Here is a 27,500-nt window from a genome sequence, read left to right on the forward strand (position 1 = left end):
TTACATGTATAAAGATTGCATTACCAGAAAACATGAGTTCATCTGGATCTTAGTGCTGGGATGCAATTAATTGTGCACACACCACTCTGCTTTCCTGAGTCATCTGAGCTGTTCTGTTCCACTCAGCTCTTTCATCCAATCAAACCCACCCTCCTGTGTTCGCGCTGTGCATCGATGCGCCTTCCTTGATGTGGCCTTTGCTCAGCGTGCTCAAGTGCTCTGAATGCTGATGATGCCGAATGAGGACAGGATGCAGCTGGAGCCTCGAGGGCCTACCAGATTAGCAGCAGGGCTTCGGGTCAGAACCTTGAGTATGCCAGAGCCGAGCTGAGCTCACCAGACTAAGCCTCGGTGGCCATGTTGCATGAATGCCTGGTTGCAGAGCTCCAAGGAAACTTGTTCGTAACATAGTGATGAGAATCATGACTTGAGAAACGATACAGTAGCTTTCAGTTACTGCTTTATTTGCAGTCTGAGATTTCCATGGGATAGTAATACTCTTTTTGTCTTTTTGTAAAGTAGTCTACAATCAGTAGTTTACCACAACGTGGATATCTTTAATGATTTCATTTATATTTTAACACCACCATCCACTTCTGTGCACATGCAGCTGACTTTTTTTATTAATGTTCTGACCCCATGCACTTAATATATTATATACTATATATATATGAATTTGTCCATTTTCTACCTTTTCTGGATTCTGAGAACATTCACTAGTTAAACAAAAAGAAAGAATAATACATAAATAATGAGAGATCAGGGTAAGAGAACCATCTGACCAGACTAGATATTAAAATTTCAATACATCTCCTTCTAGCAAAGATTGCCTGGTACCCCAGAATAAAAAGGTGCTGACTGGTCACAGAATAGATGATGTGCTCTGTGCTTCTTAATTCCCACTGTTATAGCATCATGGTGCATTAACGGAGATGTTGCTTTAGCTAATCATTAGCTTGTTCAAATTAAAACATTTTTTACTATGCAATTAGAAAAGTTTATGTTCTGTTTGTGTAAACAAGTTAAAGAACAAAAAAGGAACATATGTTTTCTTTTGTTTATTTTTTATTTTTTGTTGTTGGAATAGTATTATTCCATTTAGTTTTACAGAATATACATTTTTATCTACAGTTTATCTAGAAGTTCAGTTCAAACATACAGGCTAAAAGATAGTAAATAAGAAGTCAACGTTTTTTGTCTTGACTCCCTGAAAGTGAGTTAGCAGATGTTGAGCAAAAATGTCATAACCCATAAAAAGTCCTTAAACCTTTTTAAACTGATATTTTTCAAGGGCATGCTGGGAAAGCAAGTGCTACGGCTCCCAGTGGACACTATGGGTCAAGTCTTAGATCACAGATTACAGGGATAGATTTGTTTACTTCCTCTTTTATAACTAACATCGCCTCTTTTGAGTTTCCCTTTGATGTCGAACACTATTTACGTCTTTAAGTTTTCGAGACTTGCATGCCCTCTTTCTGTTCAGTTTTTGCAGTGCTGGGCAAAAATTAAGTTATTTGAGTAAAAGTAGAGACACCACAGGTAAAAAAAAAATCGTTTAAAAAAAATCCTTAATTTATTGTACATTTCTACTTGAGAAAAAGTACAAAATAACTTACCCTTAAATTAGCTTAAGTATAGAACGTTCTACAATTTTTTTTTCCTTTAGCTCACTGTAACATATACTGTACAGTAAGTCATAGTAATGGATTAGTAGGGAAACCAAACATCAAATGACACACAACACTGTGGTTATGTAAGACAATGGCATGCACAAATGTAGTGAAGTAGAAAGTACAGATATTTGTCGTTGGATATAGTGTAGTAAAAATAAAAAGTATTAACTGATAAAACTATTCAAGTACAAAACATATATGTGAAAACTCTACTTAAGTATGGAAGTCAATGTTCCTAATTATCTTTCGCCAATGTTTTTTGCTGCAGTAATTGCTAAGCCTTTTCTGTTTCTTTTTTCATTTATTATTATTATTATTATTATTATTATTGTTTCTAAATAGTCACGTCCACCCTCGCATCCCTGCCCTTATTATCCACTGACATGATAAAGGACCACATTCAGCATGCAAAAGGAGAAAATGTGACGGTTCCCACGATTAGGGGGAATGTTAATACAGTGCAACTGGTCATTTATTTATCCAGTAGATGTCAAAGAAGTTGCTGTATTGAATAATTAATACGGAATGTATAATTCTTAATTTACTAAGCGCTAATAATCTGCTTCACTGGGGGCCAAACAACCCAAATGTGTGGTCCATTCATGTTGGAATATTACAATTCCATTTGAAAAAAAAAAATTAAACCATGACTTTTTAATAATGTCCTTTTCTTTTTGTTTATCTTTGTGTGTGATGCAGGATTTCCTGACCGATCTGATGATGTCAGAGGTAGATCGGTGTGGCGACAATGAGCACCTGATATTTCGGGAGAACACCCTGGCCACCAAAGCCATTGAGGAATATCTTAAACTGGTGGGCCAAAAGTACCTACAGGATGCTTTAGGTATGAGATTTAAGTTTTTTTTTTTGTTTTGTTTTTTAAAGTTGGTTTCTTTCTTTAAAGGTTTACTGATGAAACAATTTTGTTTGAAAAAAAGCGCTGTGTTCAATCGCACCCTCAATCCAGCATAAAGTCTTTTTAGCTATAAGCTCTCGCGGTACACTTTTACAATCTAGAGTACATAAAAATCAATAATTCATTAGATTTTGTTGGTTATTTCTTTTGTAGGTCCCAGTGTTATTTAATTATTTAAAGCCTCAGTAATTCCCTATGGGTTTACTGTTCAATAGCAGGATTGGTCAACAAGAGAAGAGTTCTGAGCTTTGAACCATGGTCTCGCAGGGGCTTGGTGGTGTTTTTTTTTTTTTATTTTTTTAGGCAGACTTTTTTTTCATAGTGTCTACAAATTAGGAAACTTTTCAGGTATCTTTTTATGAAAGGAAGAAAAGACAAAAGGTGTAAATGTTAACACATATTGTAGTCATGAAAACACCATTGATTTCATAGACTTCAGATACAGAACTGTGCGAAACTCTTGAGTCATTCAGATTAAATTTAATGATGAACATTAAATTAAACAAATGGGAACAATTTTTTACCGCAAAATGTTAAGAACTGAGGAATCAACTTTTGTCTAGGTCTATATATTACTATATCACTTCTGTACTTGTTTTAAATGAACCTTCTAAAATTTCACATTTCACAAAAATCTATACTACCGTAGAATTATGTCATTATTTACAAATTAACGTTTAATTATTTATATTCAGTCTACTAAGTGCTATGGATAAGCTAGTTAAAAACAAAGTAGTAAAATACAATAGACGGGCAATTATCCTGAAATGACAGACTGTTTTGTAAGGTGATGGAATCTGTGTATCTGTTTCACAAGCATATCCATTTAGAATGAAAGAACAATTATTAAAGGAAAAAAAAACTTGCTTTATGAATTCGGCATTTTCTTGGCTTTAAAGTTCCAAAACATTGCCGTCTTTTTTTTTTTTTTTTTAGCTTTATTAGCAGTCTTGACTCTAAGGGTGACATTTTAGAATATTGGCCTGTATACTGACCCTGAAGGAAGGACAGCAGTGATCAGGTTGATACAGTAAATGAGGAAAAATTGTTGATCCCACAATGCCATTTTCTTTAATAGACGTACACAGTGGTTGAACTAGTGCAGTCAATCGATTAATTTTTTAAATCTAGCTAATTACAGTCATAGTCTGTGATTAATCACGATTAAAATACACAGATTTAATTGTATTATAAACATGGAGGGCTGGAGTGAAGAAATGCATGACAAACTGCTTAGAGAAACAGATTATGCAGTTTTATCCCAATAACATTTAACAAATGTTAAATAAAAGATTTATTAAATGGGACAGGCATTGGGCTATGGATCGAGCCCAGCCAACCTAGAGTCAACAACCTAGAGCCTTAGCCACCTGAGCCACCATTCCCACAGCTTTCATTTACCAAATGCTGTAAAATATAATTCCCTTAAAGGTAGTTTAAGCGTATAACTTTGTTTTTATCCAAACCTCTATCTAAAAGCTTTTACTTTGTAGTCATGTACCCTATGCTGTAGCCTAGGGCGGAGCCTGCCATGCACCTTCCCAGAAATGTAATGATTGTGATCAGCCCCCCCGCCAATGCTTAAATGCCAAAGATTCTTAAGAAATATAGTTTGTTTTACTTAAAAAATATATAGACTAAGCAAATGATACACAATATGTCAATTTAAAAGGAAAGAATCATATTTCAGCTATTCATTATATATTTATATCATAGCATCTGCAAAGAAAATTTTTAACTAATAGAATTTTAAACTAACATGCTGGTTTAGTGGTTAGAACTGTCGTCTTATACCCTATGGTCTGGGTTCAATTCCTGCCTTGGGGTCTATGTGCATGAAGGTTGCATGTTCTTCCTGTGCTTGGTGGGTTTCCACCGGGTACTCGGGTTTCCTTTACAAGTCCATAGACATGAAGATTAGGCGTTGCCCATAGTGTGTGAGTGTGTGTGCCCTGCGATGGATTGGTAACCTGTCCGAAGTGTACCCCACCTTTTGCTCCCGGGATAGGGTCCAGCCCCCCAATGTCCCTGTATACTGTACAGGATAAAGCAGTGGAGGCAATAAGTAAGTGAGTGGTGAGGCTGAAGCTGAATCCTGTAAGCAATCTAAAATCTTGCTTCGAAATTTAAAATGCTGTAAAAACGCAACAAGTTTTGATCTTAAAAGCGATTCTAAACAACTCCTATTTTTAGATTCGCTTTCAAATTAACATCCAGAGTGATTGGACACACAAGCCCTCTCTTCTTTCACACACCTACACACAAATTGCAGCACAAGAGGGTTTACTTTGTTATCTTCTACAGGATATTAAAAGAAAGGAGTAAAGTTTTTCATATAGTAAATCTGCTGGGACGATCCTGCGCCTACGGTCTCGCTCACATTTGCTTCGAGCCTTGCTGCTGCTGCCTACAGTGCTGCAATTTACTGTACTCCACAGGGAAATTACCATCGTGGGTCAAAGCGATTTTTTAGTTGACGATTTTAGAAATTAATCAGAATTTGTGACTGGTGAAAAAAATATTTGAATGTATAGATCCTTTTTTTTTGGAAAAAACATAATTCAAAAGTTTTTTGTGTGTCTGTGTGCATCAGGCGAGTTTATCAAAGCGCTGTACGAATCAGATGAAAACTGCGAAGTGGACCCATCCAAGTGCTCCTCCAGCGACCTGGCCGAGCACCAAGGCAACCTGAAGATGTGCTGCGAGCTTGCGTTCTGCAAGATCATCAACTCCTACTGGTAAATCCTGTCTGTACCAACATTATACCCTGCACACAGAAACAGCACAGACTGGTGTAGTGAAATCTATCCCTCTATTCCACTAGTCTGGTCATAACTTTGGTAAACAGGCAGCTAAATCAGTAATTTGTGTCACGCACTGATCTAATCTGTGTAAGGGAATTAAAAATTGTTGAAGCAGCAAAATTAAAAATGTAAATGTCACTTTTAGAGGTCATCAAACTTTATTAATAAAAAAAAAAAAAAAGCTAAGGTAAGTGTGACCTTTCCAGAGATGAGGCAGTAATTTTCTGAATTGAACTTATAACCATTAAGCATTTGTTTTATGGGGACGATTTTTTTTGTTTGTGTTCACCTCGCTGGCGAATACAGAATAATTTAATGGTCCAAAAAGTTAGAAGAAGCTGAATATTAAAATGCGTAGGCTGTTTTTTTTTTTTTTTTTTTGCTAACTTTTATAAGAGTAAAAGGGTATAAACTGTAGAAGACAGAAATTACTCCTCAGATAAGAATTCGCATAAAAAAAATATAAAAAAAACCCTGAGGTTGGAAAAGCTTAAATTAAAAACCTTGTCTTCAGACTCCAACTAAAAACGTTTTCACAAATTAAAATTGAGTCAAGGTTGGTTAAAGTTTGTAAAAATTTTTATTTAACATTAAGTCCAGGGATTCTTTTTACTCTAATCAGCCATAACATTATGACCACCTGCATAATATTGAGTAGGTCCTCCCTTCTGTCACCTTAACAGTGATGCACCGTGTGTCTGACACCTTTCTATCACAACCAGCATTAACCTTTTCCTCAATTTGATCCACACCAATGCTTCTATTGGATCATCCCATGTGCCTCAGTGAGCTTTAGCCACCTATGACCCTATTGCCAGTTTTTCTTCCTTGGATGACTTTTGGTACGTCCTGACCACTGCAGACTGGGAACATGCCGTAAGAGTTACAGTTCTGGAGTTGCTCTGACCATGGGTGACCAAGGATCCATGATGCACATGGGAAGTAAGTAAACATCTGATGCAATAAAAGCGCTAGTGTAGCCTTCGAGTGGCGCAGTGGTAAAGCGCTCGCCCTATCATCCGGAGAACGCTGGTTCGATCCCTGGGTGATGCTGTTATCTCTCACAGCCGGAGGCCTAGAAAGAGCTGATTGGCTGAGCTCTCTCGGGGGGGAGGGATGAGAGGTACTTGGTACTTCCACATAAATCACGGCTCTACAGCCAATCAGGGACGTCTGTGAGCTCGCGCGCGCGGAAGTCCTTTCCTCCAAGTGTGTTACTCCGCCCCTAACAGTGCGTGAGCAAGCAGTTCGAAAAGATGCGGTCGGCTGGCGTCACGCGGTTCGGAGGAAACACGCGATAGCTTCAGTGCAGCAGACTTTAGTACTTTGGCCCTCCCTGCTGAATTTACATTTAGGCATTTGGCAGACGCTTTTATCCAGAGCGACTTACATTTTTATCTTATTACACATCTGAGCAGTTGAGGGTTAAGGGCCTTGCTCAAGGGCCCAACAGTGGCAACTTGGTGGTTGTGGGGTTTGAACCTGGGATCTTCCGAACCGTAATCCAATGCCTTAACCACTAAGCTACCCCTGGCTGAATGGTAGTAGTAGGCTTATTGTGGGAGCACCCTAGTTTCTACTGGAAGGAATTGGCCAGAACTAAATTAGGGAGAAAATCTGAAAAAAAAAAAAAAAAAAGGCTAATGTAGCTCAAATTTAGGAAAAGGTTAATGGTGTTTGTGGTAGCAATAGGTGGGGGGGGGCATAGGGGGATGGTGGCTGATCTGTGTATATGCAGTGTTTTGTCTGTTTAAATCAAACCCTGGTGGATTTTCACCTTTGGTGTAGTTCGTGATGTAGGTGAGAACATAGCAATAACACCACAACAGACAATCTGAGCGACTCTGAATTAATCTAACTGCAGGATGTGAGCCACCTATGCTACAAGCTGATAAGCTGAGCCATGAAGCACAAACTGAACCACCGAACAAACTGTGTTCGGGATATTTTGAATGATGATAATAAAAATGTAAAAAATTGTAGTTCTAGTACGATGACATGATCGATAACGCATGGGCGATATCACCTCCTGTTGTTCTGTCTACCTGTAAGAATATACAGTAATACTGAGGGTCTACTGTTGTCTACTGTGGGTTAAGGGAATGGTGGCTCAAAAGCCTTAGCACTACAGTACCAAGCTGCCACTTCTACAGTGTGTCTGGCAAAGCCCGTAACCCTCTTGGTTCCAGGGGTGCTGTATCATGTTTGGCTCTTCACTTCACTTCACAGATAGCACAAGACTCTGATCGTGATCCACAGCAGATGTGATGCGGATCTGCTGGAGGCAAAGTGGATCCGGGACAGATCCGGATAGGATTCGTCTGCTATCTGATCCTAACATGCTGGGAAAAAAAGACACAGTTTACAATGTCCAATCCAGGACAAATAAAGCTGTCAAACCTTCTTGAACTTAAATATCTTCATCCACACAGCATTCACGAAAAGGCAACATTCATTAAACAGCAGGATTGTACCTAACTTATAATGAAGTAGACGCTTTGAAGCTTAAAAGATAATGAATGTTTTGCTGCACATTGGTTACAGCAGCCAGGGCCGTGCAGTAAAGTGCTTCACAAAATATTGTCCTATTGGGTTTTTGATCAGTGAGTGGCTGAGTGTGTCTGATTTACCATGCTTGCTTAGCATTCCTGGCAACATCCACGCTGTACAAAGACGTCTGCAAGAGCCAGGAATGAAGCGAAACCTCTTCCCCCCCAGACTGCGTGGGAAACAAATGTAATCCCCGTTATAGCAGAAATCATGCTGAGTAAAGAAATTGGTCCTGCGTTCGACAGCTCGTACGAGTTCAATTTCCTCTGCCTTTGAGGGGAATCTTAATTCGAGTCGCAGTTCTGCCTCAGATAAGTGATCAATTCCAAACTGGGACACTCTTCACTCCAGACTTTCATTATTTATTTTATGTGAAACTGCGCTAGAAAGTAGATTAGGCCGAAATAGATGCCTCAGTGCATGGACAGGGTGTTTTAATGCTGATATGAAAATTAAGGCAGGACCATACGAGGGCAAGCAAAGTATTTAAAAAGATACTATACAGGGTGGTGTAGTGGTTAGCACTGTTGCCTTGCACCTCCAGGGTCCGGGTTCGATTCCCTTCTCTGTGTTCATGGAGTTTGCATGTTCTACCCGTGCTTGCTGGGTTTCCTCCGGGTACTCCGGTTTCCTCCCACAGTCCAAAAATGTGCTGGTTAGGCTAATTGGCATTCCCTAATTGGCCGTAGTGTGTGAATGGGTGTGTAAGTATGTGTGTGTGCCCTGCGATGAATTGGCACCCTGTCCAGGGTGTACCCTGCCTTGTGCCCTAAGCCTCCTGGGATAGGCTCCAGGCCCCGCGACCCTGAATACAGGATAACGTGGTATAGAAGATGAGTGTGTGAGTGAGAGTGCCTATAGTAATAGAGTGTTGTGAGAACTACATTAAATACATACTTCTTCTTGTTGGCTTTAGATTATTATTTGGTACATTGGCCTGATTAGTAAAGTTAGTGTTTAGTTTGTGCAGAACCTTATATAGTATAATTAGCAGAGGTACCCATTGACGGGTAAAGAGTTTGTAGAAATTGCTTAAAGGTTAAAGCTAAAATTAAGCTAATCAGCTTTAATGTAATCAGTGATACTATTATTTCAGGTTGAAGCCCACGTGTATGTCTTTTTGTCTTTTTATATACCAGAACTCTCTGCCTTATGTATTAATACAAAGAAGTAAAATTTTGTAAGGTTGAGTAGCATGTTTGCACTAAGTTGTACTTCTTTCGTCAGCCAGATACACTCCCTGTTCGGTAATCAGAGTGAATCACAACTCCAGCGTGTTTGAATTCAAATAGCGCTGTTATTTCAAAATATTAACTAATATATTCAGTTTAGCTTTTCTAATTAATATCTATTGGTGCAGGTGTTTGTTTACATTGAACAAGTAGCTTATTTTAAAGTAGATTATTTAATTCGCCTCATAACTGTTCATAACATCGCTTTTATTCAACATTTCGATTTTACTTATGGTGCAGGTTGAACTTAGGGCAGATATCCAAGTACTGCAAAAGTTTCAATAAATTCTGATCTGTGGTCGATTTAACAACGCGCCCACTGTTTGGCGCATACGCAATACCTGAGTCAAAACCTGCAGTTTATAATCTGACAAAACTACTCCTAACATTTTGATTTCATTTATGCCGCAGGTTTAACTTCCAATACCGAAGGACTGGCACACAGTTTCATTAAATTCTGTCCAGCCAGTTTTGTGTGATGCTGTGACAAAATCAGGCTGGACAGACATACGTACACACAGACAGACATTTTTCTGAGACTGGTTTCGGGTCCTCCAATGTATGAAACGTAAAGATATCATTGAAAGATTGAGATCTGACCAATGTAAAGACAAAACCTTTCTTTTATTCATATAGATGCCAAAGTCTGAAAATATCGATTTATTGTGGTTTGTCTCAAAATTTTGTGGCAACCTGGCAAATCCCTGCAAGTGATGATTTCTTTAGGATTTTCTCCCCAATTTGGTCAGCTGCCAACGCCCAGCCAGTAGTTGGCTCTCCCCTATCACACAACAGCTACCAGCTGGGAAAAGTAAAGTCTAACACATGCTTCCTCCTAGTCACGTGAAACCTGAGCTGCTGCTCACACTGACTTTCTGAATTCATATGCATGAATGATGTCTTTCATTTTTTAAACTTCAGATTAATTCCAATCTAACGTTAATGGAGCCCTTGATGCAGCAGGTATAGTACACGTTCTAATCCCCTGTGCCTCTTCTTATTACTGCAGTGTGTTCCCACGCGAGCTGAAGGAGGTGTTTGCGTCTTGGCGGCAGGAGTGCAGTAACCGCGGCCGACCAGACATCAGTGAGCGACTGATCAGTGCCTCGCTCTTCCTGCGCTTTCTGTGTCCCGCCATCATGTCCCCATCACTCTTTGATCTAATGCAGGAATATCCGGATGACCGCACGGCACGCACACTCACCCTCATCGCAAAGGTCACGCAGAACCTCGCCAACTTCGCAAAGTGAGTGCCAGAGCATGGGCGGTGGACGGGTTGAAATCTAACCTGCTTGAACATGCATCATTCAGCTCACTAAGGACTTCATTAGTTTGAGCCCACTGATTCATGGAAACAAATGGAAATGAAAGATGAGCACCATCCATCTTTTTTTGTTTAATTAGACAAACATATCTCTCATAGAGGTTTCATCATTATTTCAAAATCTTTGTTTATCGGAACATAATCTCAAACCATACAGTAATCAGAGTCATAACAATATAATATGTTTTGTAGAATATGTGTACAGTATATTATAAATTTTTACGCATTGCACAGATTAGGGTTTTAGAGTAATTCCAAAAATTATTATTATTATTATTATTATTATTATTATTATTATAGTAGTAGTAGCAACTTTAGTGCTAAGTAAGTAAGTAAGCATTATGTCCAGTACTGTTATAGAAAAATATGTTGTTATATGTTGCAGAAGAACATTTGGTACCGTTTCTTTCATTTAATTTACATTATTTAATTTAATATAAAGCAGTAGAAATTAGGGGGTGTCAAGACTTTTGCAAGGTACTGTAGTTCCTGGTAACACTATATTATTCTGATAACATGGACATGGTTGAGATGTACTTTTAGACATACATAACAAAAAAAAACTCACAGTCAAGTCTTTAGCCCAAGACGCTATCCAACATTTTTACAGATTTAATTAGTGAAGATTTGCAGCCACTTAGTGCAGTGGACGGTGTGTTCTTTAAAACAAGCTGACTAAATATAAGCCATAATTCACCTTTTATTCATGATTGATGCCTCGCAAATTTGTCTCCCCCACTTCTAATGCTACAGATAATTACGTGATGATTGCAGCATATGCTAGCCAGCCAGTTCTCCAGCAATGTGCTCCTAAAATTGATCATCATTTGGGCATTTTTCCTAGATATTGATTACTAGTTAGTGAGCCGAATCAGGTCTGTCAGAACACGGAAGCGTGGTGCTGTGCAGTAAGGAGGGATTCTCAGCATGTGTTGTTTTGTTTGTCTTGTGTTAGGTTTGGCAGTAAGGAGGAGTACATGTCCTTCATGAACCAGTTCCTGGAACACGAGTGGACCAACATGCAGCGCTTTCTGCTGGAGATCTCCAACCCAGAGACCATTTCGAACACTGCAGGCTTCGAGGGTTACATCGACCTCGGCCGAGAGCTCTCAACACTCCACTCGCTGCTGTCTGAGGCTATTGCTCAGCTCGACCAGGTGTGTGTGTCAATTTAGTAATCTGTTACCATTCTAGTCATGACAATCATTAGTCTGGAATAGTGACCTGGCACTTAAGTGTTTTAGTGTTTAGTGTTTTTTTTTTTTTAGTTTTTTTTTTTTTTAATGTACATAGAGTAAGCTATTTATCTTAACATCCAGATAATTACAGGAACAAAGAAACACACCTTCTCTAGCCGGTAGAATGCATATCACACCACATAAACACATTTACTGGAACACTTAATCTTAATTAATCCTGTTGCGCTCAAGCCTGTTGTTTTATCAGTAACATGCTGTGTTCATCCGCACCCTGTGTTTGTGTTTCCAGGGCACTGCGACTAAACTGGGGCCTTTGGTACGGATCCTGAGGGATGTAAACGTGGCCCTGACTAACCCCACCGGAGCGCCGCTGTCCTCCCCTACAGAGCGCGTGGGTTCTCCCAGCATGCCCGGCTGCAGCGTCTCAACCGGTCTGCACAAGCTAGTCATGGACTCGGAGCTTAGCGGGTAAAAAGAGACCTCTACGTTTTGTTCATGTTTTATTTACTTAGCCATTGAATGTACAGTACTGTTTATTTCTACATATCTAAGACACACTACCTGTTGTGAGCAACTTTTATTCCTTGACTCTCGGAGAGCTTGTGTGGATACGTGAGAGTGTCAGTGTGAGATGGTTTTGTATTTACAGAAAAATCTACACCAAATCAAAACATGCAAAAGTTTGCACACCCTTAATACACATTGGGAATGCAACAAAACCTCATGTGTGTGGGCTTTTACAGATCATCAGAACAAGTTTTCAAATACTCTAACAGGAACATTTGCTCTTTTTTTGTATTTGTCTAGTAGGGTCCTTTAAGTAATCAGGACCCCATTTTTTTTACCCTTAAATAGATAATCAAACAATGTAAAGTGTAGGGTAAGAGTATCTCAGTGATTAAGGTGTTGGACTACAGATTAGAAGGTCCCAGGTTCAAACCCCAACACCCCCAATTTGTCACTGTTGGACCCCTGAGCAAGGCCCTCAACTGCTCATTAGTGATCATTGTAGTGGTCATTCATGAACGATTCGTTCTTTTTGAACGAGTCTTTAACGTGACTCAGAAGAACAAGTAGTCTCGGAAACTGATTCGTTCTTTTTCTACTGGGCCCACATGCGCAAAGCATCGCGAAACCTCCATAGGTCATGTACAGGAAACAGAAATGAGTAGTTACCATTGAGTCTTTTGTTCCGAATTGTATGTTCTTTTGACATGTGACTCCCATAGACACTATGCGGTGCAGTACACAGAAAACAGAATTGAGCGATTCTTCTCAATGAGTCTTCTAGCCCGAGTCGTTCGTTCTTTTGTCACGTGACTCCCATAGACGCTATGCAGTGCAATAGATTCAAAAGAACGAACGACTCAGACCAGAAGATATGAGAGCTGAGCTACTCATTCTGTGTATTATAATATGTCCGTAGCTGCATTGTAATATTTCCATTACTGAAACTATAGCCAAAATTTGTGTATGTAGACATGTTGGGTGTCTGTTTATTGAAAACGTAACATTTTATTTTATTTCTGAACAAAAGAACGAAATAAACTAAATAATTAAAAAAAAAGATTAGTTCATTTTGATGAACGAGATTCAAAGAACTGAGTCACTAAATTGATTCAAACTTCCCATCACTATTGCTCAGATACGGTATGTACAGTAGGGAGATAAAACGTAAGTCACTCTGTACAAGGTCATCCACCAAATGCTGTAAGTGTAACATGTTTTACAGTAGGATGATTTTAGTGGGTCAATCAAAACCAATTTAAAGTAGCAGAACTGGTCTCTATTCATTTGGAATCATACATTTTCTTTTAAAATATTGTTATAAATACTTTTTATTCCTTAGAATCCTCTTAAATTTCTCTTAGAATTTTCAGCCCACACATTATTCCTACTGTCAAACATCTGAAGACCTTTTCTTAAGGCAGAATTATGATGTTTACTACAGTACTATAGCCAAACACATACATTATTACAGTTTAATATTGGGGGGAAAGAAATAGAATGGACTGGATAGATCATCACCAATGTAGACCTGCAGCTAGTATAAAACTTCATGAGTGTGTCAATATTAAAGCTGTAACTTTGGAACAATTCTCCTAAAATTTCTCCATTTATCTAAAGCTTTAGGCCCTGGATGATAATTATAAACCATCCATTGCACATGTGTTATTGCTGGTATTACGAGTTCTCATAAAACTCTGTAAAGTGAAGGGGCTTTCTCTCTTTTTTTTTTTTTAGATGTGACCGTCACATATAAACCCAGTACAAGATAGATGGGACTAGAAACAACACAACTCATTATACCTAATTTGATTCTATTTGCAGTAATGGGACAAAAATACAGATTTAATCAGGATGTTATAGGATGTGAATGAAGTGTGTACTATGGAGTGTATAGGAAAGGAAATTAAAATTTTTTTAAAGTCTCTTTATGGAAATTAATCCCCACTCAGAGCGAAGTGCTACTACAGAATTAAAGCTTTAATTATTTTGTTGTAACTTTATTTGACGCTATAAAAAATCTTTATTATCTCAGCATGCCCTAAGCAGAGCTCTTTTCAAAACATTATAGGGCATCATTAAAGCTGCTGATGGTGCATTGTTTTGTAAACTGCTTAGTGGGCACATTCTGTAGTTTTCGCATTTCCTCACCTCTGTTGGTGGTCAAGAGGAATCAGCTGACGTGAGAGATACATAAAGCACCTTGATAGCTGACCATCTGAAAATAATTCCTGTACAGCTAGGAATAATCGCAAAGGTCCATGTAAATATTACCAGAAGGAGCGTCTTTCTTGTGCATCTGTCTTTTATGCTTCTCACAAACCTTTTACCCAACAGACTATTATATTTTGACGACATAAGATATTTACATTTACGGCCCCCCTCCCCTTATCCTGAGCGACTTACAGTACATCTTATCTGAGCAGTCAAGTATTAAGGGCCTTGCTCAAGGGCCCAACAGTGGCAGCTTGGTGGTGCTGGGGTTTAAACCTGGTGCTGGGGTCTAACACCTTACCCACTGATCAGAAGGTCCCAGTGCTGCAGTCTGTGTATTATGATGCATCTATCTAAATGTGCATGTGAACAATCTCTTACTCGATTCTGGTTCTGAAGTACCCCTGCCTTGCTTTTTTTCCAAATACAACTAATAAATGTCCCTTCTTGATTGAATGTGATGAGAAAACTAAAATATTTAAGGAAGGTGTGCTCCAGAACCAAGATTAGTAACACTGCTCCGCACTATTAAGTTATTCTCATCAGCATAAATATCACCCACGCTAATAAATGTGGTCAGACAGGCCATAAGCTGAGCTGTGACTTTATTCATTTGCAGGTTGGTGGATTTCACCCGGCTGCCCTCTCCAACCCCTGAGAACAAGGACCTGTTCTTCGTGACTAGGGCCTCAGGAGTCCAGGCATCACCAGCTCGCAGCTCAAGCTACTCAGAGGCCAATGAGCCAGACATGCAGATCTCCAATGGCAGCAAGAGCCTGTCCATGGTGGACCTACAGGACAGTAGAAGTGTTGAGAGCAGTGCCAATACAGTGTCTAGTGACCCTACCAATGATACCCAGGGTACTGGGGCATGGGTTGCTCGTACTTTAAAAAGTGGCACAGCTGGAGGGCCTACTTTGAGGAAGAATGGCCAAACTCCCACTACACCAGGCATAGAGAGTGCACCAGGCCGGCCACAGCTCCTAGCTCCTCTCTGCTTCCAGAACCCTGTGTACCAGATGGCAGCTGCTATGCCAGTGTCTCCACGTGGCACTGCTGATTCAGGTTCAGAATGCCAAAGCTCCACTGGCTCCCAGGGCAATCCTGAGGATGTGGCCACACTAGGGATCAAGCCAACATTTATCACACAAGCCAACATGGGCACCGGGTCTATAAGTGTAGGAGCAGGAGCAAGTAACAGTGATGACTTTGCAAGACGCTCTGGTGAGTTTACACGAAGACAGATGTCCCTCACTGAGACCCAAAACCAATCCAATGTCCCAAGACAGAACAGCTCTGGGCCGCAGAGGCGGATCGATCAGCCTCCTCCACCGACAGTCACTCGAGGGCGCACCCCTCCCAGCATGCTCAACACTGCGCCCTATCCACGGCCCTCTAGTGGCAGCATGATGTCATCGTCTTCTCCTGACTGGCCCAGCAATGGGGCCAGGATGAGGCAGCAGTCCTCGTCTTCTAAAGGAGACAGTCCTGAGACCAAACAACGCACACTGCACAAACAGGTGAACCAGCATTATTCTTGTAGTAGATTAGGACTTCCTCTCGGAAAATCTTACACAAATAATGATACACAAATATTTACAAATGTAACATGTTGCTACAATCAAAGCAACTTAACTAGCTAATATTTGCAAAAAAGATTGACTAGCTAATAGAGCTATGTGATTCAATCGATTATGCAATTTAATCGATCATTTGTTGGTCAGTCTTTAATTCAGAATCAATTCATGTTTTTTAAATGATTTAGCCAAACATAAAAACTTTAAATTGGTCTAAGATTGATGAAGTACTTAAAACATACTACAGTTTTTGCAGGTAATACAAACCGTTAATAGTATCTTCTGCAAAGTACTAGCAAAATACATTTTGCAAGAGTATCACTTCTTTTTTGTCGTCTGCTTCTTTTGAATTTATGGGCAGTTGGTGCATTACTGCCACCTAGTGGTCTGGAGGGTGGAGCAGAAGATCGGCAGGTGGAAAAAATACAATTGTTTTGTACGAGACATTATATATAAGTAATCAGCAACACAAGTTACATGTCATTTCAGTGTTTATTACCAAGTTTATTTTTCATAATTTAAAACTAGTATAAAATAAAACATTTAAATTGATTCATGTAAAACGTGATTCCACAATTGTTTTTCGTAAGAAGATATCTCACATCGCGGGACCTGTATTGTACTAAGTTTATAGTAGCTTTTGCATGGGTCATGATGAAATTTGTTTTTTTTTGCTCATGGATGATATCATACAAGTTAAAAACTCTAGTCAAGTTAGAAGTGTGGCATTTAACACACAGCTGGATGAGCGGGTGGGAATGAAGCAGACAGGATGAATTAATAGCCTGAGCAGGGACATGGAGCACATTTGATTAAATGACTGTGCAGATTGGCCGAACTGTTCGTCTCCAGTCTGACAGAATGAATCTTCATTAAAAATTGATCAGGCATCCCCAGCCGACCCGAGTGCGCTTGTCACCTTGAAAACTTTTAAGATGACATCTAATGCCTTTTTAAAAGTGAACACGGGTGCGTTTGGCAACGGCGGCCAATTGTTAAAATGAGCAAACAAACGAGATGTTAATCAAACAAGCGGCACAGAGACAACGCAATCAGGATGATAAGTTTTAGTTTACGTTGTAGAGTTAGTTTATCTTTCTGTGTCCTGTAAGAGCACTACCAAGAAGCACAAAGAATATTAATACTGGAGAGTAGAACCCCCGGTAGTGCACTAGCAGTCCCCACTGGAAAAAACATTTATTGATTAGAAATGTTTGGGTCTTTGAAATAATTGTACCTGCCCCCCCTGTTTAACTGTGTGTACTGAGTGTATTTTATCTGGAATTTAAACAGGCCCCGTCTCCAGTGAATCCCACTGCTCTGGACCGCACGGCTGCGTGGTTGCTAAATATGAATGCACAGTATCTGGAGCAGGAGGGAATTGACCCAGATTCCAAGCACAGGGAAGACCTTCTAAACAAGGATGAGCTCAGCCAGGCTGAAAAGGTAACGCCCACTTCACTTATACATGTAATTCATACAGACTGAAGCTGACAGTTTGTGCTTTAAGGCTTAACCCTATTTTCACACCTGGAAGTGACAGGTTGTTAATGTAGCTTGTGGCCAGGATGCTGCATAGCAGCTCTGGAAGTTCTACACAAATCAAACTCTTCATGGTGCACCCACTGCCGTGCACCTCCAAGGTCCGGATTTGATTCCCAGTTTGACTTGATTCCCGTCTCTGTGTGCGTCTCTAGTTTCCTCCCACAGTCCAAAGATGTAGAGTAGGCTAATTGGCGTTTCCAAATTGCCGACGATGGTGCACCCAAATAAGGCAATGTAGTAGTTGATATAAAACTTTTGTTTTGTTTGATTTACCTGTTATGTGCTAGGCTTTTCTCCTTGCAGAGTCACTGAAACCAGAGTTATGTGTTACATACAAAGCAAATGAATACCAATCTCTCTTCCTATTTGTTTCCTGCTACTGTGAACATACTGTAAGGTAATAGCTTAGGAACAAAGAAGGTACTGTACTGTATGTACCTGCAGGTGCTAATGACTTACTGTACAGTGGTTAAGGGTTATTTTAGTGTGTGTGAACACTTATCTCTTGCTTGTGGGGTCCAGTTGTCTCCTGACACTCATATTATTAGCTCTGTTCTGTGAGGGAGTGAGCTAATTTCGGGGTCTTAAGGACAGTGGCTAATACAAATTTAATTGGAACTCTTAGAATAACTACTTTTTTCCATCACCATCCCTACATACACTGATCAGCTATAACATTATGATCACTGACCTGTACAGGATCATAGTAGCCCCAGGCTTAGGCATGCCCGCGGGAACCAGCCTTGCCCATACAGTCCGATCCCACGGAAAAGGCACCAGAACACCCACTGCATCACAGACGACACTGCACAGGACCCAGCGGGTAAAGAGAGTTCAGGGCTGCCAATCTGGCCTCCAAACCCAATCTAACTGAGCACCAATCGGATGCGCTCGACAAACAATTATAATTGATGGAGGCCCCATATTGCAACCCACACAACCTGAAGGATTCACTGCCTGGTGCCCGACAACACAGTACACGCCCAGAGTACAAATTCTAGGTGGTTCCAGTGGTTAATGGATTTGTTGTTATGGCCAATCAGTGTATGACCTATATTCTTCTCATCATAAGGTTTCATAAGGTCTTATAAGGTCTCATAAGGTTTACTACACAGGTTTATAAACTCTACAGTGTACATTTCACCATTGGCAGTGTGGTTTTCTAAAGGTATACAATTCATTTTTTAACAAGTAGCTGGAGATGTGAATGACCTTGAGGCGACAATAGAGTAAGAGAAGGCTGATGGGATATTTTCTTCATGGCTGGTTGTTTTTCTTTTGGCCCTTTCTTACAACATGGCCTTGTTCAGAAGGATGATGGATAAAGGCTTTAGGTTATATTCCTTTTTATACTTACTGCTCACTCACTCTTTATCTCTGAGCTAGTGTAATGTGAACTGAATATACAGTACTGGTCAAAAGTTTGAACGCACTTTCTAATATGGTAGTTCGGAGGTTGTCTTTTTATATACATTTTAGAACGCCATTGATGACATAAAATTATGAAATAAAGCATGAAATTATGTAATTAGTTCAAAAACAGACAACACACTATAGACCCCATTCTGTCCATATGGAAAATAGCAAGAACTTTGAATGTACTGTATTTTCAAACTCAGTCACTAAAATCTATCGAATGCTACGATGAAACTTTCTCTCATGAGCTCCAGGTGAAGGACATTCAGAGTTTCCAGCTTCACAAATCACCAATTAAGAGTACCTTAAAATATAGCCTTCATGAACATTTATTTATCCGAGCTAAATAAATATGTTAACTGGTCAAACTGTCAAAATAAGTGCTATGACCATTACAGAATTCTATTACTGTAAGTTTTAGGAGGCCAGATCTTGCATATTTCACCAAATTCCACTAAATTAATGTCTAACTTTTTTGTCTGTAGCTACTTTTAAATAGACAATACAGAACTCATTCTGATTAGAGGCTCTGACTTACCTCTTTCCATGGATGCTGATCCAATAAGACACACGTGTACATGCTCAAAGCATTTAATTAGGTTGTAATGTAACTTTTTTGTATTTGCAAAAGAAGAAAAAAAACAATTTTAAAATTAGGTTAGGCTTCTAATCTTTTCCTACTGTACAAATCCCACCTTCCGCATTGTGATTGGTTACAAGAATTCAGTTTCAGCTATAATGTATAACGGTGAAATGCTTTGTCATGGTTGAAATTTGTGCCCTTTTTCTCAGCTAGTGTCCCAGTGCAGGAAAGTCCAAAGTAAAGACTGGTAGGGTAGAGTGTTGATCAGGATCGGAGGCAATATTTCCTTATTCAAAACTCATCACATTACCTAATGTTACCCCCATGTGGAGCATATGATACTGTGCAAAAGTCCTGAGTCAACATTCATATCGTCATGTTTTGCTTCCAGATATGCCAGACATTCTTGTATTTTTAATGTAGTTTTGAGACATAGTTCTTCAGGCTTCCTGAAGAACTTTTCAGTCCAGTCCCCGTACCTGACCAGAGGATTTTTTTTTTTTGTCTATTTGGTAAGCCAGACAGTGCCCTATGAATCATTTAAGCATAAAAAAAAAATAATCTAACTTAAGGCATGATTCAGTGAGAAACACTCATTCACTTGTGCACTGTCGCTCTGGATGCGGCGAGGTCTGACCTTATCGAATGCGGCGACGGTGTAGATACTCTGCAGTCTGATCTGGGGTTATGAGCTCAACCTAATGGACCCGTTTTTGCCATGAGGTTTACCCTGAAACACCCACCCACCCGTTGTATGGTCAACTCGCTGCTGCTCCTCATGTTACTCCAATGTAACACCTATGACACGCTCACAGTATGACATAAAAGTTGATCATGACGCTGCCTACTGTTACAGAACCCCTGTGACATGCTTGTGACGGATCTACCTGTAGATAATCAATCAAGTAGTCTATAATGTTCAATTTTAAGTAGTAATAATAATATGTCAAAATAGAAATTAAATCCCTCGAACAAGTTTAAAATATGACTCAACTTCTAATACAGTATATCGTGACAGGATGTGCTGTTACAGTATGTCAAGGACAGCATGCCCAGTAACTTTCAATACCCTGGAATTGATTTTTGTTCCCTTTCTATAACAGTCTCTAAGTGTTATAATTACAGGACATTTTGGAAACACCCCATTCTTTTAACATGCCTTCCTCCCTTTAAGATGAAAAAGCAGCTTGTCATGTTCCACAGAAACCAGAAGCCTTACGGGGGAAACTGCAGAAAAACTGACACCGATCCTGGAGACTCCTTTCATAAATATTAAATAAAGGTGTTTATTTGGTAGAATGCTTCACATGATGTTTGTCCCTTAATCCTCGTTTCTGTGCTCTGCATCAACCTCTTTGATCGAATTTCATAGCCTCCCTGAGCAATTGCTGTCAGGTCTGTTCGCTAAAATATATGTACTTTTATGTTTAGGTACAATTGATATTAGAGAAAACTATTCCTCCAAGTGCACCTGTCTGCACCTTTTTTTTTAAATGCCAATGTTCATTTTCGTTATGCATGCCACACTAATTGTATTTTAACATTTCCAGCACTGTTAATTAATACTTCTAGCATCTGTATGACTTCTGGAAACAAAAACAAAAATAAATCCATAAAAGTGAAATTCCCTTTCTCTTCCTGCCTTTTCATCCAGTATCAGCAGGAGATCAGCATGCTGCAGGAGCGTCTCCGTCTGGCCTTGAAGAAGCTCGAGGAGTACGAGTCACGCCTTCAGGCCCAGGATGATCAAACGCAGAAAATGCTGCTGGAGTACCAGGCTCGGCTGGAGGATGCCGAGGAGCGACTGCGCAGGCAGCAGGAGGACAAAGAACTTCAGATGAAAAGCATCATCACCAGGTGAACACGGAGCTGTGTGACTCACGCATGACTCACAGTCGATATAATTACCTTATTTTGGGTTTTGAGGTCTGTGTCCACCTTTTTGTCTCCTTTTTAATAAATTAACCTCAAGATAGAAATTTCTCAGATGATCTCATTATTGTAGTTACATCCTTTAGTTTGCTCGGGACCTTGGATCTGTTTAATACCTGGACTTTTTATTCATGTCGCCTTTTATCGGTATAAATGTAACCAGCATGTCTTAGGCTCAGCCTATTAAAGTTTGATAGGTAACTGAATATTGGATGCCTTGTGAAGCCTTTTTTTTTAAATACCTTCTTCTCTACGGCTTTGCGGATCCAGGTTAATGTCAGTCGAAGAGGAGCTGAAGAAAGACCATGCAGATATGCAGACTATTGTTGACTCCAAACAGAAGATTATTGAAGCCCAGGTGAGAACCAAACACTAAACCGCCACACACTGGATTTCACGTGCAAATTGGATAGAAGGTGCGTTTAGTGGATTTGACGGGTGATTTTTTAATTCTAAATGTCTACAGCATGGTACAAAAGGTGTATGGTAAGGGTTTGAAGAAAGATCTGAATCGGAAAAATCAGTAGAATACTGGATGTCTAGGATACGGATGCACTGGTTTACAAGCCAAGATTTGGTTTACATATGAATTTTTTTTTATAACATTGTTATCAAAATGTGTGAGTGCGAGTTAGAGGGAAAGTGCGAAAGTTCCTTCACAAATGTTCTCCTTGCCTAAATTGAATCATATTGGACCAGGTCCGGATTGAATCATATGTATAGCCACACTGAATATAGATGCGTGAGTGCCGGGATTGCAGTAGGACACAGTTAAATTTAACTACGCTGAATCATACCGGAGGCAACGCACTTGCCTAATCGTTAGCCCGGCCGCCTTACACTTCCACGGTTGAGGGTTTGAATCTTGTGGTTTTCCGAATTGCCCTTAGAGTCTGATTGTGCATTGTGCTTGAGCTCTACAATTAAATTAAACCATTTTGCATATGTTTTGAATTTGTCGTCTAATTATGCTAGGAATATTGTACACAGAAAACCTTATTTCTGGCTATTATTGTTCTCCCTAAGTAATCCATATTCTGTTAAAATCTGAGACATTATAATACCAGAAACTTTAAAAACATGTTATGAAGTACAAAAAGAACAAAATGAGTACTGCTTAGACTTCACACCGCATTCCGTTTTTTTTTTTTCTGACTGGAAATCCCCGATTCGACTGTGCAGCTCTGAGACGGAAAGTTTTCTTTCTTCCTGAACTCTCAAGTTGAGTGCAAGACGAGACCAAGAACTTTATAGCTGATGGGAAGCGACTCGTGTGCAACAGCAGCACCCTCTGGTGCTCTCTAGGAGAATCAGCTCCTTTTATCCTGTACCTTAGGAAGAGATTAAGAAGCAAGACATAGGAGATGTAGAAGTATGCAGGTTTTATTATATTTCATAGATTTCAAATATTTATTTAATTGCATGTAAGCTTATATGTCATTATTAAGTTAGACATTTTGTGTATTGTAAATACAGTAGTTAATATTAGCTATAAATTGTCTTTCACAGCACCTGAATCTATCAGTTTCAACCCATAACTACATTTCAGAACATACGCGTAACAATGTGCTTGGAAATGTCTGCAATCTTGCATTTCAACCCAAAAATGTATTGTTACCTGGTTTTTGGAATATCGCATTTTCCTAAAAAGGCTGAGAGCCTCAAACATGATGTTTTATTTATAGAGTTTATAATGTACAGTATAATTGTACGAGAAAAAAACAGTGTGTTATAATGTTATATTAAAATACAAAGGGTATACAGGGTATATAGATATAAGATATATCTTTTTTTTTCTGTTAAATAATGTTTGTTTTTTTTGTCTATTTGTTAGGACTAAATGAGCGTCTGGAAATGTATTAGAATGAGTGCATTCTGGATTACAGACAGCTCTACAAATAAGAGTTGAGAATTTGACCATGCTGTGGTAAAATATATTAATCAGACGTAATATTAAAACCATTAACATCAAATTCAAAATTCAAATTTTATTTGTCACATACACAGTTATACACAGTACGATATGCAGTGAAATGCTTAGACAACTGCTCGTGACCTAAGAATAAAAGAATAGGAATAGGAATAGGAAATAAATATGGAAATTAAAATAAAGGGTAAGTTTAACTAGGGAAGAATAAAATAAAAATATACAAATAAAAGTTAAAAAATAAAATAACTGTACACAAAAATACACAATATAGAAAATATATGGAGAATATATGAAAAAATGTAAAACAATAAGAGCAGCCGAATAAATGGTAATAAAAGAATAGTTATGTCCATGGTTGTGCAATCCACATATTAAAAGTGACTTATGCAGTGCAAATATGCTTAAAGTGATTTGTGCTGGAGTGATTTGATGTGATTTGATTTGATGACCACGAAGTGTAGTTGTGCAGTGGCTAATAGTGTAAACAAATGTCCAGAATGTCCAGTGTGTGTGTAAAAACCTTAAAAGTACCTAGGTGTAGGTGACCACTTGTCTTACCGGGGCAGATCCTTTGGGTGCTGTGGGATGCAGGTTGGGGCGTTCATGGATCAGACATGTTTCTCTGGTGCATCCGATTTGTGCCTAATCGGATTGGGATCTGGTGAGTTTGGAGGCTGGGTCTCTTGTGTGCCTGGATGTGGTGCACTGGGTGTTATGGTGCCTTTCTATCATGGCCAGCATTGACTTTTTTTTGTATAAGTTGTGCTGCGTTGGTTTTTCTATGGGAAGGGACCAAATGGATTGGCCTTGGGTGCCCATGATCCTGCGACCAGTTTACTTTTGTATAGCTGGGGATTAATGCTGTTGAGTTCACCTGGTTAATGTTATGGCTGATCAGTGTATATTCCATTGTTCTCCACCTGTTTGCCTCTTTAATCCTTCTTTTCCGTTTCCGTCCCTAGGAGAAGCGGATAGCGTCTCTGGATGCGGCTAACGCTCGCTTGATGAGCGCTCTGTCGCAGCTGAAGGAACGCTACAGCATGCAGACGCGCAACGGCATCTCGCCCACCAACCCAAGCAAACTGCAGATCACAGAGAACGGCGAGTTCCGCAACAGCAGCAACTGCTAGCAACGACACGAAACCCCTGTCGGGTTTACAAGGGCTACGGGTAAAACATAGAAATACATGAATACATAATGAAATGCCACACAATGGAAAACAATCTGGACTCTTTGGACCGTCTGAAAAAAATCTGATATCAGAACCTGTTTCGACCAGTTTTGGCTTTCGATCAGTTCAGGATGACTGACGGACGAGTTTAATGGGTCTTTGTTAGTAGTACAAAAAAAAAAACAGGTTTGTGAAACCTAGCAATCAGATCAGCTTTCTTAGTAGACATTACGTCTGTTGTATGCCTCGTTGACTCGTGCGTGTTTTTATATGAACAAGAACAAGCCAAGCAAAGACGAAAAACTGGATGAGTGTGGGAAAGAGTGCTTTTAATTCGAAAATTATTATTATTATCATTTTTTATTAGTCAAAGCACTTTATTTAAGTGTTTTTTTTATTATTATTTCTATGATTTCTGGTAGGCCAAATAGTTCCATTTTTGATACGTTTCTACATGATCACATTTTTTCTTTTTTTCTTACCTACAACCTTCTCGCATGTCTCAAACCAACCAGAGCTAGCAGTAGCACAAACAATAATTATTAGTATTATAATTTGAATTTTTTTTTTATGTTTGTACTGATAAAAAGGAATCTTAAATTCCTTTTTTTTTTTCTTTTTTTGGCCTATTTTTGTACATAGTTTAATTTGCGTTCCTTCATACTATTAATGTACATAAAATGTACACTATGAGTTTGTTTGTTGGTTTGTTTGTTTGTTTTTGTTTGTTAGTTTTGAGCAGAGCAGAGAGATATTTTGTACAGTGTATATTCCCGTGTTAACTTCCTCGGTTCTGCGTAAAACGTGTCAGGCTTCGGCTGTAAATTCAGGTGCCGCTTTTAGAAACCAGCTCCGAGAACCTGTGCACACGTTCCTTATTCATGACGCTAATCTCGAGCTGTGGCTGTGCTGTGGCGTGGGTAGAGACAAACAGAAAAAGAACAAAAAAACAAAAAAACAGATGCTTAGCAATGTCGTTCTTGTGTAAGGGAGAAAACCGAGATCATTTCCCCCTGGATTTAAGGCATCAGTGTTTAACCATTATGCACTTTCTAGCAGTAGGGAAACGCACTTTAACCAAAATAAATACAAAAAATAAATAATTAATAAGACATCTTGTAATAGAGACTACCCATGGACACAGGGATGAACATGTAGCATTGATGGCGAGTAAGAAAATAGAGAAGGCCGCACGTGTTATTCGGCCCCCCCTCAGGTCCGGTTTGTGTTCTTCCAGTCTTAATAGCACCTGTTCTTACAGTTCCATGAATGCAGGCGGATAGTCTTACACAGATGTACAGTACCAATTTTACTTATAGTTCTACTTTTACACAGATTTTGGCCAAGGTGATGGTTTTGTCGTGGTATTGACTTTTTAAGGGGGAAAGAATGAACAAAATCAAGGGGGGAAAAAACACAAGAAGAAGTTCCTTTCCATAATATCCCCACAGTTACTTAGAAATCATGAGTTGTAATTATGAATTTGTGCTTTTTAATTTATGATTTTAATTTATCTCCAGGGTCATTTATTCTATTCTATTCTATTTATTACTGTGTGCGATTTGTCCGACTGGCCCAAACGTTTTAGAGCGTCCGTGAGCGTGTTAGTGACGTGTGAATGATATGATAGATGTCAGGTAGCTGAGATCCTCAGACACTGGGTTCTCAGTATTGCAAGACTTTCACTCTACTGATAAGTGGTCTTAATGTGCCCCCTTCTGTTCCTGTAAACATTAAATCATTTCTTAAGTAATAAGCTTGATACGCAAATATTTTGTTTACAGAGTTATGAAATTGTTATAAAATATGATATAATATAATGCTCAAAAAAATTTAAGAAACATTTAGTCCTGGTTTGACTCGAACATATATGTATAGGGGCGTTCAAGTGAAATCGGGACTAATTGTTGGTAATTTGCTTTTGAGCCATATATGATGTATAAAAAGCATTGCACATAAGCTTCCTCTGTCCTGTTTCCCAGTTAAAGGCAATAGTACTGCACACACACACACACACACACACACACACACTGTAACGTATTCCAGTGATCCTCTTCTGCCACCTTGTGCATGGTGTTTTCTTTTACAAGGTGTAAAGCAGGCCATAACAACTTTCATCATCATCTATTGTCCCCTTTCTGGCATGCAAAAAAAAAAAAAAAAAAAAAAAGCTTCTTTTTTTTTTTATTCTTCCATGTCACAAAGTCTTTTATATGTATGTTTAAGAGTAAAATTTGCTCCTTGTAAATATGTCAAGAGAAACAAAAATAAACATACTAGTATATGGAGAGTCATTTGTGTTAAAGAGAATGTTCAGTGCAATTAATGTACAATTGCCACTAGAAATATTAAAGTTTATTTAGCTATTTCAAAGTTCTGCCAGTGTCATTTGTTTTATTGCGGTACACACCTAAAAAGCTGCTACTGTATGTAAATAAAGAATAAAACACTTAACATGTGCTGTTATTCATTAAAGAAGTCAAAAGTACGCTACCAGTCGGAAGTATGGAGACGATTTCTGATTGCATGGTTTTTTCTGATTTTTTTTTTTCTTTCTACACTGTAACGCAATGCTGAAGGCATGCAAAATATGCAATAATCTCCTTTAAACAATTGATATTGAGATATACAGTATCTGCCACTTATGCTCTGTAAAGCCTTTAAAACACTCACTAATGTGAGGTTCTGTTAATTTATGATTTCTAAGGCTGGTAACTCTAAATGAACTACTGAGGTTTTGGTCTTGCTTTTTCAGGGATGGTCTTCATTAGAGCCAGTTTTTTCATGGTGCATCATGGTTTTGCAAAATACTGTTCTTGATACAGAACTATTGTTGACTGTTGTTGCTACTCAAATAACTAATTCCATATGCGTTATTTCAAAGTTTTGAAATCTCCAGGATTGTTTTAGAATGTAGAAACCAAAT

General features: G+C 39.0%; 1 protein-coding gene and 1 pseudogene across 6 annotated transcripts in view; both read left to right on the forward strand.

The window, feature by feature from the left end:
* Nucleotides 1–26,947, forward strand: part of dab2ipa (DAB2 interacting protein a) — a 124,793-nt gene extending 97,846 nt beyond the window's left edge. For all 6 annotated transcript variants that reach the window (XM_053504132.1, XM_053504133.1, XM_053504131.1 and 3 more), the window contains 10 exons: nucleotides 2,373–2,517; nucleotides 5,183–5,327; nucleotides 10,185–10,421; nucleotides 11,455–11,656; nucleotides 11,988–12,166; nucleotides 15,039–15,939; nucleotides 17,290–17,442; nucleotides 21,195–21,397; nucleotides 21,743–21,830; nucleotides 24,365–26,947. In XM_053504132.1, coding sequence (XP_053360107.1) covers nucleotides 2,373–2,517; nucleotides 5,183–5,327; nucleotides 10,185–10,421; nucleotides 11,455–11,656; nucleotides 11,988–12,166; nucleotides 15,039–15,939; nucleotides 17,290–17,442; nucleotides 21,195–21,397; nucleotides 21,743–21,830; nucleotides 24,365–24,532 — 2,421 coding nt within the window. In that variant the 3' untranslated portion in view covers nucleotides 24,533–26,947. The remainder of the gene's footprint in view (nucleotides 1–2,372; nucleotides 2,518–5,182; nucleotides 5,328–10,184; nucleotides 10,422–11,454; nucleotides 11,657–11,987; nucleotides 12,167–15,038; nucleotides 15,940–17,289; nucleotides 17,443–21,194; nucleotides 21,398–21,742; nucleotides 21,831–24,364) is intronic.
* LOC128530852 (uncharacterized) lies at nucleotides 12,475–12,534 on the forward strand (annotated as a pseudogene).
* Nucleotides 26,948–27,500: the final 553 nt, after the last annotated feature.

This window comes from Clarias gariepinus, chromosome 9, assembly GCF_024256425.1.
Source record: "Clarias gariepinus isolate MV-2021 ecotype Netherlands chromosome 9, CGAR_prim_01v2, whole genome shotgun sequence".
Taxonomy (NCBI): Eukaryota; Metazoa; Chordata; class Actinopteri; order Siluriformes; family Clariidae; genus Clarias; species Clarias gariepinus.